Raw genomic sequence first — 18,125 nt, 5'->3', positions numbered from 1 at the left:
CCAAAATGAAACCAGAAAAAGTTTTGGGTTTTGATACAGTTTTTAAAGTAATTGTAAAATCTGTACCTGTAAAGAGAAATGTAAATTCCTCTCCTTCTGGCTGTGCTCCTAAATACCACTCTGAGGAGTCATTGGTTGAATTCTGTGCAGAAACTGACACTTTGGGAGTCTTGATCTACTGCTTCCCCCATGGCTCAGTGGTTCCGCCCAACCTCTATATTTGTTTTGTTCTGTAGTGACATAGGTGTTGTGAGAGAAACCACTCAGCTCAGCGGGGGTACATAGGTCAATATAGGCAAGTTTCTTAGCTGACTTCACAGGGCAATTCCTCTTTAAAGGTATTGCATACAGTAGTTCAGGCAACAGGAGATGTAAATATGTACTACTTTACAGACACAGCTGATGTTCAGTTTTTCAGTCTAGCAACATAGTGTCTATAGCTGTATATGGGATTACAGTTCTAAAGAAGGAGATACGTTATTGGTCTACTATATCGGACTTCCCTGGCAATTCCTCCCTTTTTCCCATCAGTCATGATGCTCTGGTAGTGTGACTGCTGCCAGATGCACAAAGTAATATCGTTAACTTGTATTTCTTCCTGTGGTGCTTACATTACAGTGAATGAAATTAACATGTAGAAAAGGGAAAGGTAAAGCCTTAAAGTGTTTGTAACCCTTAAAAAAAAAAAAAAAAAGATATCCTGTTCCCTTATAGCAGGTTAAACATCACAGTGCTTGTGCTGTCTAACCTGCCCTTCTGCAAGCTGTAAAAAACCTGGCTGATCCTGCTAGTTTCTGTCGTCCTCTCTAGAAATTGACCACGGTTTATCATGGCTGCTGACACCAGCCCTGACACCATGGTTAGTTTACCTGCCTCTGTCAAAACGCTGTGCCTCCTCTGTGCTCTCCCCCCTCCCCTCCCTGCCTGTCAGTTCGGGGGTCTGTGTGTCTGTCTCCACCCACCCCCCCCCCCCCCCCGCTGCTGTTAAAATAAATAAATAAATAAATCCTAAAATGTAAAAAAAATTGCTGCCAGCCCCTCTCTTTTAGGCTTCCATCCTGTGCTGTGTCATTATTAGAAACAGAGCCTCTAGATACCTTTTTGTGTCATGTGACTCCCAGCCGCTCTGATACTAATCCAGGGCTACAGCAGGAGGAGCCAACCGGCCAGCTCGGGGCGGTCACGTGACTCCCAGCTGACAGAGGGAGAGCTCGACTCCTCCTGCTGTAGCCCTGAATCGGAGTTTCAGAGTGGCCGGGAGTCACATGACCGGCCTGAAGATACTTCACAAAAAGGTATTTAGAGGCTTTGTTTCTAATAAACAATGACACAGCGCAGGATGGAAGCTTAAAAGAGAGGGGCAGGCAGAAAATCATAATGTACGGTTTACAAACCCTTTTAACTTACTTTGTAGGGTTCTCTTTAGCTTTCCTTTACCACAATTCTGATAACAAATATTAGTACAAGCAATTACAGTGACATAGCCTACTCTGTGTGGTCACTATAGAGCTAGTGATCACCTGATAATTAGACACCATTCTTCAGGACCATTCTTCAAAATGAATCTGTGGACTAAAGTCACTCTGAGTGACATAAAGGTGTGCAAATATACATCGGGTAAAATAAGTATTGAACATGTCACCTTTTTTCTAGGTAAATATATTTCTAAAGGTGCTATGAACATGGCATTTTCACCACAGGTCTGGAACAACCCATGCAATCCATACATACAAAGAAATCAAAACAAATACATTCAGAAATGAAGTTATGTGTAATAAAATGTAATGACACAGGAAATGGTATTGAACACGCTAACTGAAACGTATTTAATAATTCGTATAAAATACTTTGTTGATAATGACAGCTTCAAGACGCCTCCTGTATGCATCGCTCAGGTGTGATTTATGGCCCATTCTACCACACAAACAATCTTCAAATCTTGAAGGTTCCGTGGGCCTCTTCTATGAATTCTGATCTGTAGTTCTTTCCATAGATTTTCTATTGGATTCAAGTAGGTGATTGGCTGGGCTATTCTAGCAGCTTTATTTTCTTTCTTTGAAACCAATTGAAAGTTTCCTTGGCTTTGGGTTTGGGATGATTGTCTTGCTGAAATGTCTACCCTTGTTTCATCTTCATCATCCTGGTAGATGGCAGCAAATTTTTTATCTAGAATGTCTTGATACCAGTACCGTATGCTGAAAAACAGCCCCACACCATCATGATCACACCTCCAAACTTCACTGTTGGTATGGTGTTTTTGGGGTGATATGCAGTGCCATTTTACCTTCAAACATGGCGTGTATTATGGCATCCAAAGAGTTCAATTTTGGTCTCATCTGACCAGACTCTATTCTCCCAGTATTTCACAGGCTTGTCTAAATGTTGTGCAGCAAACTTTAAACAAGCTTCAACATGCTTTTTATTGAGCGAGCATACAGGCCGGGGGGGGGGGGGTTGAGTGCATTACTTATTGTTTTCTTTGAAACAATTGTACCTGCTAATTCCAGGTCTTTCTGAACTTATGGAGAGCCAATTTATGGTAAAATTATGTTCTTTTCATTTCCGGATTATGGCCCCAACAGTGCTCACTGAAACATTCAGAAGTTTAGAAATCCTTCTGTAACCAATGGCATCAGTATGTTTTGCAACAATAAGGTTGTGAAAGTCTTGAGAGAGCTCTTTGCTTTTACCCATCATGAGATGTTTCTTGTGTGACACCTTGGTAACGAGACACCTTTTTATAGGCCATCAGTTAAGACTGAATCAGCTGATATTAATTTGCACTGACAATGGGCAGGATTGCTTTCTAATTACTGATAGATTTCAGCTGGTGTCTTGGCGTTCCATGACTTTTTGCACCTCCCTTTCTTCATGCATTCAATACTTTTTTCCTGTGTCATTCCATTTTATTACATATAACCTTATTTTTGAACTTCTTTGTTTTGGTTTCATTGTATGGGTTGTTACCGACATGTGGTGAAAATTTCAGGTCGATGGCACCTTTAAAAATATATTTACCTAGAATAATGGTGATGTGTTTGATACCTATTTTACCCGCTGTATAAAGACTATCTTTATTCTCATCCTCTAACTATACTTTGAGAAATGCTTCATCAGGTTAGGTGATATGACTGAGAACAACAATGGCATGTTTATGTGGTTCATGTGTGACACTTTCTACTGTCCTTTATTTATTCTGGGCAGTCTTAATTGGTATCTACTGTATATAAGAAAATGCAACCATTGTTTGCATAACATAGACTACACAGCCAATAAAGCATATACTATAATTGTAATTTCCATCATTTCAGCGGATTGGATACCTGCTAATTAATAAATAGAGGTTTGGAATTGCAGAATGACAGCCTAGACCCAGCATATGGCTTCTTTTGTTGAGTGGTTGGCCCTTGATTGATTATCATTGTCACAGTTTGATTTCCTGTTTACACTTGTCAACAACAATGCATCTGTTTTAAAATACTGACAGAATGCATTCAGTCCAAAAACTGTTTTATGTTCGAAAAAGAAACTGGCATTTCTAAAAGTAGGTCAGAAAAACCATCCTCCATATTTGTCTTAGTATAGATATGGGATGGGATGGGGGGCATCTAGAAGTTCCCTTGGAAGGCCATAAGAAATGCTTCCATCATTTGAAGTGCACGGTATTGCATATAAGGATTTTACAAGCTGTAAGTCCATGCTTTTCAAAAAGACAATTTAAATGGAATTGTCTAGACATGTGCTCATAAAAAAAAATAAGATAAAATAGGAAGTATTCTTGGTGGGTGCACATAACTCGAGGGGTATGCAAGTATATAGTAAGTATATGGGTTGGGTAAATTGAATTTGTCTGGTGGATCGATGTAAATGTGACTGCTGACTATCCAAGAAAGAACTGTGCAAATGCCATGAGTCAGTTATGTCGGTGCCATAATCATTCCAAGGTGGCAGGGGTAGCATTTCCAATTGTTGCCATCTCCCTGGGTTTTAATTGTTTCCTCATTGTGGATTATTTGGGTGGGTGGTGGAGTTTGAGATTTCTGGAAATTTAGTTGTATGGGGGCTGTCATCTGTCCAGGACAATGTGGATGGCATAGTCAGTCTAGAGCAGAGAGCCCAGATCCCATAGATGGGTAAAAACTTCCATATGTAAAAAAAAAAAAAAGCAAACAAGGAACACATTTATCTCTGCCCACTATACAAGTCCTTTTCATGCTCCAGAAATGTAAACACTTGTCTTGTATTTTAAATGAGTTTTAATTACTGAGATTTCATTTTTTTTTCTATTTAAAAATACACTTGAACATTAGAGTGTTTGTCCACTCAAAACATACTTTAGTTTTCTGTACGCGATGGTGAGTTGAATCACCTAATGGTGGTTAACAAATGAATGGCCTTGTAAAGGCAACGTTAAAGGGTAAGCCCAACAAAAATTCCCCTGCTATGGTTCCTGGCTATGTTCCCGCACACTTAGAGCCTTATTCTTTCTGCTACAGCAATAGTATTGCATTATCCATAATATTGAGTAAATGGTAAGACACCTTCAACAGTTCCACCCAAAGTGTGCAAAAATCTCACAGGGGACCCTGAGAAAACAAAATTTTACTACTAGCAATTGTCCAAAGCTGCTATATCCATTTTTAGTGGACTGCAGCTTGCTGCAAGCCATCTTTGATCATTCCTTCTTTGTAGGTCTGTTGGTATGACAAAAAGGGTAAGTACCCAAAACAATCTTAAAGATTTAGCATTTCAGTAATTTATTGAAAGGTGTTTGGTTGCTTTTGGTTAAGGCAGTATGAATTTTGGCATATTAATTTATCCTTCATTTTAAAGGAGTCACTCCCCTAAAATCTTTCACTTAGGAATGTTCTTTGGTTGGCTGATTCTCCCCCAGCTCCTACTTTAGAGTTGTGATATTCGCAAGGATTAATTTTCATTGCGTGTCTACCCTCTCGTGGTGTACATTGTTTTTAGGCATATTTCTGTAAAGTTGCATCTCTGTTCACCTCTTCCATAATTGGAATTTGTATAGAATACCAAGGTTCTCAAAAGAAATAGGTTGGTTTTAGCTGTGTTTTTCAGTATGTCCAGTTTAAGGTTAGTAAACAATATTAAATTTAGTTTTGATGTAATGAAATAAATGTTTATTTTCTAATGAGTTCACTGGTCCTGATCTAATGAGAAAATGTGATTAAAATGTATGAGTCACTATGTAATATCCTATTTCTTTTTTTCAGTGAGCTTAAAATTAGAATAATTGTAATGATAAGACTGGAGACAGAGTCAAATGGTAGCATTCTTAATCAATCTCCCTCTGCCTATGCCAATAAATATTCTACATGCAAACTTTTTTTTAGGTCACAGTGCACCAAGCATCTATCAGAAGTCAGTGCTGCCAACCCAAATTCTGCCTCTGGCATATACAATTTAATTATTAATAGTATGTCTCCCAGGTAAACTCTTACACATTCTTAGGGCCTTGTTTTGTAGTCATTAAAATTGAACATGTTTGTATTATTGAAACCCCTGCATTCTCCATGTAGGTTTAGTTGATCTGAATGTATCCAAAGAGAGTCTACCAATTTCCCATTTTCCTGTCCCTGCCCTGGAGTATCTGTGGGATATGAGTTTTATTTATTACAAGCAATTGTTCTTTTGTTTAGAAATGTAGCTATTTTCTTTGCCTTGTCAAAACATTGTATATGTGATCCGTTTTTTTTTTTTTGTTTTTTTTTCTCTAACTATGGTGAGTGGTAACATACAAATCTGAATACAAATAACAAGCAGTTACATACAATTAATAAAAAAAAGTACTGGTAATAAAGCATCCTGATCAGCCTTCAAAATATTTAACCATACTCAATGACCACTGGAATCTTGATCTGAACCTTTAGGCACAACCTAAGGCCATTTTCACACCTTTCCATTTCATGCATTTAACATATTTTTTTTTTTATGTGTATTGATGCGTGTTTTGCATACATATTGCATTATGTAATTTTAGGCCTCTTACCAGGAACTGAAAATGCATGAAAAAGTATAATACATTAGTTTCCACGCATCACCTTTTGAAAAAACCCAGACATGAACTATTTTCAAAACCATGCTGCAGGACACACATACAGGCCTGATCTATACCAATGCTTTGCATGAACCATATTTTTTAGCACATTCCAACATGCCTGTTAGAGTGTGTATTTGTGACTGGGGCCTCAAACATACCTGTTCTGCCAAGGATATAATCTAACCCACAGTTCAGTCAGTTCTACAAGAAGTGGCTTAACTCCCAAGTTAGACTACACTACACTACAAATACAGAACCCTGAGTATGTGTGTACGTACGTGCCTGTATGGCACCAGTAATTTCAGTCCCTTGGAAGAAAGATGAGGCCTTGGATCTTTGGCTAGCCACTTTAGTTGGTGTACTTAAACTCCTGAATAGCAGAGTCAAACAACACAACTGGCCTGGATTATCAAGTAAAGAATGCAGGATCTTCCTCAGCAAGTTAAAAGAACAATGGTGTCTGTATACAGTGTCACTGTATCTGAATGGCCTTGTGTGTCCTGTGGCACTACGGGTGTCAGCAAGGTGACTAAGAGCAATGATGACTGTGTACAGTGTTCATAAAACTGGATGGGCAAAGTAAACAGCTCTGTCTGTGTGCATTGTCCTTGTTTCCTGCAAATGGGCAAGTGCCCCCTCAGCAAATCCTGTAGTCAGGCCCAAACAAATGTCCTGGAAATGTGCAGGCTCTTCTGGTGACTCCACTGGTCACCTCACACTGGAATGCTTCCCCACTGTCGATGCAGGTGCGCCTGTATGTTCACCTGGGATCCCCCTCTGTCAGGCTGGGAGTCCCCGACCAGCTGTGGGGCTTGTAAACAAACTATGGACTGACCCGGGAGGCAACTCTCCCCAGAATCCAGTCTTTTCTCCTGCCTCATAACTGAATTCCCTCAGGCAAACAAGATGGAGTCATTGTTTCCCTTTCTCCAGTGCTTGCTGGCTCTTGTAGTTCCATACAGTTCAATCTGAATGTGAAACTTGAGTCCTGGAACTACAATTCCCTGTATGCTTTGCTCCCTGGTGGTAATCACTCTGCTGACAGGATGTGATGACAGAGTCTTAGCTGGCACTAAAGGGAAATGGGCTCACTGCAGAGTGTCTTCTGATACTGCAGGTAAGATAGCCAGCTCCCTGCTACATAAGTAAATACAATAAAATGACCCAATAACATATTTATATATACTGTATATAAAGTTGTGTTCAAAAGGTTGAATACTCTGTCAGAAACTATGACATTTTGGCATTCTTATTGAAAATATGACCATACCAAAAAAATATTTATTTTATTTAAGAATAGTGATCATATGAAGCCATTTATTATCACATAGTTGTTTGGCTCCTTTTTAACTTATAACAGAATTCACCTAAATGGCCCTGGTCAAAAGTTTACTTACCCTGGAGTGTTTGGCCTTTGTAGAGACACACAAGGTGACACACACAGGTTAAAATTGCACTTACCTGTTTTGTGCAATGTTTTTTCACAGAGAAGCCCTAATCTTCCTCTTTTGGTGTTCCCCACCAGCCCTCCTGGCTCCCCTCCTGCCAAGTGGCCCCATAGCAAGCCACTTGCTGTAGGGGCACTCATGTGGGCTCGAACCTGAGATGTGCTGTGTGTGTCCTTAAACACAGCGTGGCTCAGCTCTGCCTCCTGCTCTCTCCTCACAGGCTGTAATTGACAACAGCGGGAGCCAATAACCTGCCTCTGTGTCCAGTGAGGAGAGCGAGAACTGCTGCTCTCTGCTGCAGAGATTGCATTAACCACTTAACAACCGGCCCATAGCCAAATGACGGCTACAGGGCGGTTGTTTAACTCTGGGAGGACGTCCAGGGACGTCCTCCCAGAATTCTGCTCTCGCGCGCCCCCTAGGGCGCGCACTCGAGAGCATCCATGATCGCCGGGTCCACAGGACCCGGCGCATCACAGATCGCGGTAAATGGCCGCTGATCGCAGCCGTTTACCATGTGATCGCTCCGTCAAATGACGGAGCGATCACATGTAAACAAACCGGCGTCATCTGATGACGCCGGTTCCTCTCCTCCCCCTCTCCTCCCCTCCTGTGTACCGATCGGTACACAGTGACCGAAGAGGCGGATGGATGGATGGCTGCAGCGTTGTGGGCTGCATCTGTAGTGCCCACAGCGCTGCACAGAGACATCCAGCCATCCATCCATCCATGCTCAGCCATCCCTACTACTCTGCATGCCCTGCAATGCTGTGCAATACTCTGCAATTCCCTCTGCAATACCCCGCAATACTCTGCCATACCCTGCAATACTCTGCCATACCCTGCAATACCCCGCAATACTCTGCCATACCCCGCAATACTCTGCCATACCCCGCAATACTCTGCCATACCCCGCAATACCTCGCAATACTCTGCCATACCCTGCAATACCCCAAAATACTCTGCCATACCCCGCAATACTCTGCCATACCCTGGAATACCCCGCAATACTCTGCCATACCCTGGAATACCCCGCAATACTCTGCCATACCCTGGAATACCCCGCAATACTCTGCCATACCCCGCAATACTCTGCCATACCCTGGAATACCCCACAATACTCTGCCATACCCTGGAATACCCCACAATACTCTGCCATACCCTGCAATACCCCGCAATACTCTGCCATACCCTGCAATACCCCGGAAATACTCTTCCATACCCCGCAATACTCTGCCATACCCCGCAATACTCTGCCATACCCCGCAATACTCTGCCATACCCCGCAATACTCTGCCATACCCCGCGATACTCTGCCATACCCCGCGATACTCTGCCATACCCTGCAATACCCCGCAATACTCTGCCATACCCTGCAATACCCCGCAATACTTTGCCATACCCTGGAATACCCCGCAATACTTTGCCATACCCTGGAATACCCCGCAATACTCTGCCATACCCTGCAATACCCCGCAATACTCTGCCATACCCTGCAATACCCCGCAATACTCTGCCATACCCTGGAATACCCCGCAATACTCTGCCATACCCTGAAATACCCTGAAATATCCCACAATACCCAGCCATACTCTGCAATACTCAGTGATACCCAGCCATACTCTGCCATACCCAGCCATGCTCTGCAATACCCCACAAAAATCTGCAATACTCTGCCATAACCCGCAATACTCTGCCATACCCAGCCATACTCTGCCATACCCAGCCATACTCTGCAATACCCAGCCATACTCTGCAATACTCGGTGATACCCAGCCATACTCTGCAATACCCAGCCATACTCTGCAATACCCAGCCATACTCTGCAATACTCGGTGATACCCAGCCATACTCTGCAATACTCGGTGATACCCAGCCATACTCTGCCATACCCAGTCATACTCGGCGATACTCTGCAATACCCAGCCATGCTCAGCCGTACCCAGCCTCTGTATGTGGCCAGGCTGTGGAAGTCTCACACATGTGGTATCGCCGTACTCAGGAATAGTAGGAGAATCTATTTTGGGGGGTCATTTTTGGTATATACATGCTATGTGTTAGAAATATTGTATAAATGGACAACTTTGTGTTAAAAAAAAAAAAAGCGTTTTAACCACTTCCCGCCTTCCGTCATACGACGTCCTTGACTTTGTGCGGGGATATCTGAATGATGGGTGCAGCTACAGGCATCATTCAGATATCATCTTTTTCAGCCGGCGATTCCCTACACCATAAGAATGATCGTAGCAGCTGTTACACTGCTTGATCGTTCTTACGGGAGGCGAGAGGGGACGCCCCCCCCTCCCGCCGCCCTCCGGTGCTTCTACCGACTCACCGCTATGATCGAAGCCAGGATCTTTTTTTTTTTTTTTTTTTTTTTTTTTTATTTCAGGAACAGCCTAGAGGTGAGATGTGGGGTCTTATTGATCCCATATCTCACTGTAAAGAGGACCTGTCGTGCCATATTCCTATTACAAGGGATGTTTACATTCCTTGTAATAGGAATAAAAGTGATCAAAATTTTTTTTTTTTTGGAAAAAAGTGTCAAACTAAAATAAATAAAGTAAAATGAACAATAAAAAAAAATAAAAATTTTTTAAAGCGCCCCTGTCCGTGTGCTCGCATGCAGAAGCGAACGCATACGTAAGTCCCGCCCACATATGAAAACGGTGTTCAAACCACACATGTGAGGTATCGCTGCGATCGGTAGAGCGAGAGCAAATATTTTGGCCCTAGACCTCCTCTGTAACTCAAAATTTGTAACCAGTAAAAAATTTTAAAGCGTCGCCTATGGGGATTTTTAAGTGGTGAAGTTTGGCGCCATTCCACAAGCGTGTGCAATTTTGAAAGGTGACATGTTAGGTATCTATTAACTCGGCGTAACTTCATCTTTCATATTATGCAAAAACATTGGGCTAACCTTACTGTTTTGTTTTTTTTTAAAGCAAAAAACTGTTTTTTTTTCCAAAAAAAACGCGTTCCAAAAATTGCTGCGCAAATATCGTGCGAGATAAAAAGTTGCAATGACCGCTATTGTATTCTCTAGGGTCTTTGCTAAAAAAACATATATAATGTTTTGGGGTTCTATGTAATTTTCTAGCAAATAAATGATGATTTTTACATGTAGGAGAGAAATGTCAGAATTGGCCTGGGTGCTCCAGAACGCCTGAAGGTGCTCCCCTGCATGTTGGGCCTCTGTATGTGGCCACGCTGTGTAAAAGTCTCACACATGTGGTATCGCCATACTCGGGAGTAATAGCAGAATGTGTTTTGGGGTGTAATTTGTGGTATGCATATGCTGTGTGTGAGAAATAACCTGCTAATATGACAATTTTGTGAAAAAAAAAAAAGAAAAAAAAAAAACTTGATTTTGCAAAGAATTGTGGGAAAAAATGACAACTTCAAAAAACTCATCATGCATCTTTCTAAATACCTTGAAATGTCTTCTTTCCAAAAAGGGGTCATTTGGGGGGTATTTGTACTTTTCTGGCATGTTAGGGTCTCAAGAAATGAGATAGGCCGTCAGTACTTCAGGTGTGATCAATTTTCAGATATTGGTACCATAGCTTGTGGACGCTATAACTTTCACAAAGACCAAATAATATACACTAATTTGGGTTATTTTTACCAAAGATATGTAGCGGTATAAATTTTGGCCAAAATATATGAAGAAAAATTACTAATTTTCAAAATTTTATAACAGAAATGAAGAAAAATTTATTTTTTTACAGATTTTTCGGTCTTTTTTCTTTTATAGCGCAAAAAATAAAGAACCCAGCGGTGATTAAATACCACCAAAAGAAAGCTCTATTTGTGTGAAAAAAAGGACAAAAAATTCATATAGATACAGTGTTGCATGACTGAGTAATTGTCATTCAAAATGTGAGAGCACCAAAAGCTGAAAATTGGTCTGGTTATTAAGGGGGTTTAAGTGCCCAGTGGTCAAGTGGTTAAGGTTAAAAACATTTTACCTTTACAGCTACTTTAAGCTTCTTTACCTTGAACCCTCCCTACAGCATTATGGCATAAGATAAGCATTGACATGGTGGGCATATGTTCCTCTGGAAGAAGCATTGCTGTCATAACAAGAGTGAGCCCTAATAAAAAATAAAAAATTAACTATATCCACTGAAGTGGAAAAAGCTATTTTTTTAAAGTGGAGCTACATTGTATCTGAGCACCACAAACCAAAAGCACTATTTAAGTCATTTGTAATATTCAAAGCAAACTCCCCCAACCTTCCATGTTTTTCATTCCTTTTTTTGCTGAGAAATCACTTGCAAAAACGCCCCCCCCTAGCATTTCTGGCAGTGGCCATCTTGAGTAATGGCAGATGATTCATGTAGCATTTACTTCCTGGAATCCATCTGCCCTTAGCTCAGACATGCAGGCAGGAGGTTGTGCTTAGTTGAGAAATCCCCTCCTCCCCTCCTGAAGACACCTGGGGTGCATGACATAATTTGTCTAGGCATGGAAACCAGGAAGTAATTAAAGAAAGGTACAAAAAACTGTTTAAAAGGTAAATATGATATACTTGCCTATCTATTTACTAATGCTATCAGCATAAGGATTTAAAAAAGTCAATGTTCGTTAAGAGGCTGAAGTTCCACTTGAAAGTTTATTGTCAATGACATTCTAATGATCACAGTGCAACTCGTAATACAAATTATATTAATTGAAACAAGAAAATACCAATGGTTCTTTTTGCACAGTCTGGATTATTCCTCCTGCAATATGCATTTAATATTTAGACATTTATCTGCACTTATTTCTTCCCCTCTGGTCAGCACTATTCACATCTCCAGGCCTTCTTTTTTACTGTACAATTTATCCGGACTTCTCTTCTGTAGCTTTTACCCTTAGAATATCTTGTCTAAAATGTCTGATAGAGTGTCCAAGTTACAACTGAGTGGCAAATAGATATGTATTGAAAGATTGTGACTGCCTAATATAGAAAATAATGAGCGAGGAAGACTCAGATGTGTAAGTATGAGAAGCAACTTGCCACAAATCAGGATTGTTCATTAGAAGTGCTTTAGAAATTGATATGTTGTAAGGGTTAGTTTGTATGTTGTACATTAAATGTTTCTCTTTTTTTTTTTTTTTTTGTAGTATTTGTTCAAGCCAACAAGTTGCAGCAGCACATTTTCTCAGCCCATGGACAAGAGGACAAGATCTATGACTGCTCACAATGTCCACAGAAATTCTTTTTTCAGACCGAGCTGCAGGTAATCTCTTAATCTAAGTTGTTGACGCCATTCTCAGATGTGTACTTCAATCAGTTCTTATAAGGTGACATTTGAATCATAGGCCAGCCAATGCCAGTGTTGAATCCTAGTAGAAGTACACAGAAAATAACCTGGTTTAAGACTGTTCAAATGCAACAAAAGAGAAACCTGTCCTATACTAACAACATGCTCTTTTGCCATGCTTGGAGGCATCAATAGCTTCATTATTGAATATATTGCCAGTACGCCACAGATCTTCAGTCCAAACGGTTTTTAATTAAGCATGATCACATCACAAGCAAGAGCGCAACGTTTTGGAGTCACGCAGGACCCCTTCATCAGGCACACGCCCTCTCTTGCTTGTGATGTGATCACGCTTTATTAAAAACCGCTTGGACTGAAGATCCATGGTATGCTGGCAAATCTACAGTATTCATTGTGGCTTTCATGATCCAGTCTCCAGCTGGTGGTTGCTACAGCACGCAGTATCCTAGAGTTCTTCCCAGGAACGTGTGGGATGGGAATATGGACTATAACTCATAGCTCCAACATGCCACCAACATTGTGTTTTGCGTTGTTTAGTGGCCTTAAGCTATCTGCATTGTTCCCAACATGCCCTGCTGGTGTCCCATGTTCATGGCCTTCAGCTATCTCCATGGATAGCCAACAAAACTGTTTCTATATGAAAAGGTTGACCGCAATGGCTTCAATTTCTCTATCAAAAGATTGACCGCAATGGCTGCTGTGTCAGAGTAACAGGTTATCAGTAAGAAGTAGGGACTGGTAAACAAAAGGACTATTTAGTCTTCTTTACCTATCAAAAAGAGAAAGCCTTTCAGTATGCTACTTATTTGTTCATGCTTTGGAAAGCATGTGCTGTAGTTTTATACTGTGCTTTTATGAGGTAATGTGAGGTTATCCGTGGCTTAGACTGCTGCGGACAAAGCTATATGATGAGTGGAAGTGATAGCTTTATAGCCATTCACAGTGTTTTGTGGAGAATTTGATCAGCCAATGTGTCGCAATCTGTAATAAACAGCTATTTTTTCCTTTTTATGTTTTTCCTGCAGGGCATGAACAATAATAAAGCTACTACAGTATTTCAGTGTAGTGTTTATTTCCTTCAGTACTTTTCCCCTATTTTATTAGTCTGTATAAGTTAGTAGAATTTTAGGACAATGGATCTTTTCACATAAGGCCTCATGTGAAAACTGAAAAGAAAAGATCTTTGTTGCCCATATCTCCCAAGTAGGCACTGACTGTAATTTTTTTGTCAGGTCAGAAGGTGAAAGGGATAATCTAAAAGGTTGCTATGGGCTACATGTACTGTGTTTTTTTTTTTTTAGTCCTCATCCTGAGCCTGTTAAGGGCTATTTAATTAGACAGCGAGCAATGCATAAAATGCAGTAATTAACAACCAATCTGAGTTCTTTTGTCACTGATTTGATCTAAGGGGAACTTTGATGGGATCTTTTCATTTTTTTCTGTGGTTTTTAACATACATACATACAGTATATCCATACACTGTGTGTATGTATATATACAGAATGTGTGTGTGTGTATATATATATACTGTATTTATTGGCGTATAACACTCACTTTTTCACCATGAAAATTGGGTGCAAATAGTGCGTGCGTGTTATACGCAAATACTTAAATTTTAGCTGCCTCGGAGGGGACAGGGAGGGGGTCGGGACGAGGGCCATCAGATTAAATACAGTGAGAATCTCCTATTTACTTGGCAGCCTCTGTAATAGGAAGTCCTGTCTCCTGGGATGCCACTGGACCACTCTTCTGTCTATCATAGGAGAGTCTCACTGTATGTAATCTGTCAGCGCTCGTCCCGCCCCCCTCCCTGTCCCCTCTAGGCTGCAGATGGGCATCGATCAGGCTGCATTGATGGCAATGGTGAGGCTGCTGCATTGATGGCAATGGCAAGGCTGCTGCATTGATGGCAATGGCGAGGCTGCTGCATTGATGGCAATGGCGAGGCTGCTGCATTGATGGCAATGGCGAGGCTGCTGCATTGATGGCAATGGCGAGGCTGCTGCATTGATGGCAATGGCGAGGCTGCTGCATTGATGGCAATGGCAAGGCTGCTGCATTGATGGCAATGGCAAGGCTGCTGCATTGATGGCACTTGTGAGGCTGCAGATGGGCATTCCTTATTTAAAATTTGTTTTTTTCCTGAAACTTCCCTCTTAAAATGAATGTGCGTGTTATACGCCTGTGCGTGTAATACGCTGATAAATATGGTATATATTCTATATTACCAAAATTATTGGGACGTCTGCCTTTACACGTACATGAACTTTAATTGCATCCCAGTCTTAGTACATAGGGTTCAATATTGAATTGGCCCACCCTTTGCAACTATAACAGCTTCGACTCTTCTGGAAAGGCTGTCCACAAGGTTTAGGAGGGTGTCTTTGGGAATGTTTGACCATTCTTCCAGAAGCGCATTTGTGAGGTCAGGCACTGATGAGGACGAAAAGGTCTGGCTTACAGTTTCCTCCACTCTAATTCATCCCAAAGGTGTTCTGTTGAGGTGAGGACGCTGTGATAGATCTAAAAGAACACCTTTGGGATAAAGTAGAGCGCAGACTGCAAGCGAGGCCTTTTGGCCCACATCAGTTCCTGACCTCACAAATGCGCTTCTTGAAGAATGGTCAAACATTCCCATAGACACACTTCTAAACCTTGTGGACAGCCTTCCCAGAAGAGTTGAAGCTGTTATCGCTGCAAAGGGTGGGCCAACTCAATATTGAACCCTACGGACTAAGACTGGGATGCCATTAAAGTTCATGTGGGTGTAAAGGCTAGCGTCCCAATACTTTTGGTAATATTGTGTTTGTGTGTTTGTGTGTGTGTGTGTGTGTGTGTGTACATTATTATTATTATACAGGATTTATATACCGCCAACAGTTTCTGCAGCGCTTTACAACTTGAGGACAGACAGCACAGTTACAATACAATTCAATACAGGAGGGCCCTGCTCGTTAGAGCTCACAATCTAGGAGTGTGTGTGGCTGTGCCCTCTTCCTGGATTCCCAGGGTACACTCAGTACCCAGTTGGGAGTGCGCCCACACGGGTGCCCCTATTGTGCACAGTTTGCTATGGGGGCACTCACAAGGAGGATGACAGTGCTCGCTGGGGACCACCAAAGAAGAGACAAAGGACCAGGTCTATGCTATAATCTGTTTTTATTTTATTTTTTTTATTTCAATTACAAAAAAAGTTGCCATTAGAAACAACTTTCACAAAAAATAGAAATTATACTTTTCATAAAGAATAACAAAAAGAAAACCTTTTGTTTTAGTTTTGGATGGAGTAGAGAGGGATTCGAACACCTGTCCATCTTTTATTGCGATCTGTGCCCCTGTTGGTGAGAATCACCCTCTCTATTTGTCCAGTTTACTGTTATCACTAAAAGTGAAAAAAAAATCCCAAAATTTATGTTGTCACCAGAATAGAAATAGAGGGGAAATCTACCGTTGGGGACACTACTTCTGGTGACCCAGTTAACAACCTGGGATTTGTGGAGGAATTTCCTCCCACTTTCTGTTTTGGCTATGGGACAGGAAGTAAAGGGAAATCTCCCCAATTTATTGTCTAGTTTTTAGCCATGATGAAGGGGAGTAAAAAGCCCCTGAAGCACATTGGCTGTTACAATATAAAAATCTTTTAGATATTCTGTATAAGCTGGTATGGTGCTGCCATCCTTTTAAAACTTCAACCTAATGGATCAGTAGCAGATATCTTCTGGCAGGAGCTCTATGTCCCCTTAGTGGAAATAGCCCAAGTCCCAAACCGTATGTGGGAGCACTGTGTCCCCTTGCTGGAAAATAGCAAGGCCTCAACTGTATGTAGGAGCTCTGGGTCCCTTCAGTAGAAAATACCAGCCCACCTGGCTGTCTTGAGAAATGCCCCTTTCTCAAGGGATTTAGGTTAGCCGTGACACTGTCCCATGTAGGCATGCTAAATATTGCATCTGACATCCTTCTCCCTTATTGGCCCTGGGGTGATCAAGTAGGGGTACTCATCAGGTAGGGGTACTCACATGGTCCCTTGAATCCTGCTGCTTGCATAGACTTATGTTCAGGCCTTGTGCTGTTCAGATCTTTGCTAGCTGAGCAGGATGTCTCCTGGATGAGATGGTAGATTAGTGGCGATCCCTCTACAGCTTCTTTTCCTCTCTCCTCAGCTCCAGCCTGGAGGCAGGGCTCCCCAGCCCCGGGGTCCCCTTACAGGCCTCACAACTCCAGCCTCAACACTCCATCTTCCACTCAACAACCCCCCACTGGCTAGGTTCTTCAATATTTATGGGCCAGTCTTACCACCCTGCCAGGCCTCCTGCCTAGGGATTAGTCAAAACTCCCATCAATATTCAGACCCTGCCTCCTTACCTCCTCCCTAGTGTCTAGAAGTTTCCGTGGACCTCTAGAACCAGGGTGAGGCGATAGAGGACTGGTCTGCAGAGCCTTCCACCCTGACCTTAAGCTGACCCCACAGCAATTACCCAGACTTGCATAACTACTGTGAGTCAGCATAAATTTACTAAACTGTACACTAGAGGGTGCTACACGGGTAAGATAAGTATTTATGATACTTTTTTCCATTGAAGCTTGGAACTTTTTTCTGTTTTCAACAGAGTGGAGATGGATTAGAACACCTATTAGGTTATTATTGCTGTCTGTGCCCCCAGTTAGGGTAATTCATTCTAATTGTCCTGTTTACCATTATAGGTGAAAGTAAAATAAAATCTCAAATTTTGCGTTGTCCCAGAAAAAGTAATAGAGGGAAATTCTTCCAATTGGGACACTGGTTCTGGTAACCTTGGAGGCCCAAAGGGATTCCCTTAACCACTTGCCACCCGCCCTATTGCCAAATGATGGCGGCAAAGTGCTTTGATATTCCTGACCGGACATCATATGACGTGATCAGGAATATCGAGCCGCTGCGGGCCCCCGGGGGTGCGCATCGCGGCGATCGTTGTTGCGGGGTGTCAGTCTGACACCCTGCAACACCGATCTAGTGTCCAATCACGTCTGATCACAATGTAAATGGAAAGAGACGGTGATCGGCTTTTCCTCACTCGCGTCTGACAGAGGCGAGTAGAGGAGAGCCGATCGGCTGCTCTCCTGACAGGGGGGGTCTGTGCTGATTGTTTATCAGCACAGCCCACCCTCGGATCCTACCCAGGACCACCAGGGAAGCAATCCACACTGGACCACCAGGTATGCCCCTAGACCACCAGTAAAATGCCACTGTGTGCCCAGGCAGCTGCCAATCTGTGCCCAGGCAGCTGCCAATCAATGCCCACTTCAATGCCTACCACTGCCAGTTCCACCAGGGATGCCCATCAGTGCCGCGTATCAGTGCCC

General features: G+C 42.1%; 1 protein-coding gene across 6 annotated transcripts in view; it reads left to right on the top strand.

Annotated features, from left to right (window-relative positions):
* Positions 1-18,125, top strand: part of ZNF521 (zinc finger protein 521) — a 474,304-nt gene that overhangs the window by 395,767 nt on the left and 60,412 nt on the right. For all 6 annotated transcript variants that reach the window (XM_073631496.1, XM_073631494.1, XM_073631495.1 and 3 more), the window contains one exon: positions 12,625-12,740. In XM_073631496.1, coding sequence (XP_073487597.1) covers positions 12,625-12,740 — 116 coding nt within the window. The remainder of the gene's footprint in view (positions 1-12,624; positions 12,741-18,125) is intronic.

This window comes from Aquarana catesbeiana, linkage group LG05 (genome assembly GCF_042186555.1).
Source record: "Aquarana catesbeiana isolate 2022-GZ linkage group LG05, ASM4218655v1, whole genome shotgun sequence".
NCBI classification, from domain to species: Eukaryota; Metazoa; Chordata; class Amphibia; order Anura; family Ranidae; genus Aquarana; species Aquarana catesbeiana.
The sequence above is the reverse complement of the archived record's forward strand: the minus strand, read 5'-3'. Positions and strand labels throughout refer to the sequence as shown.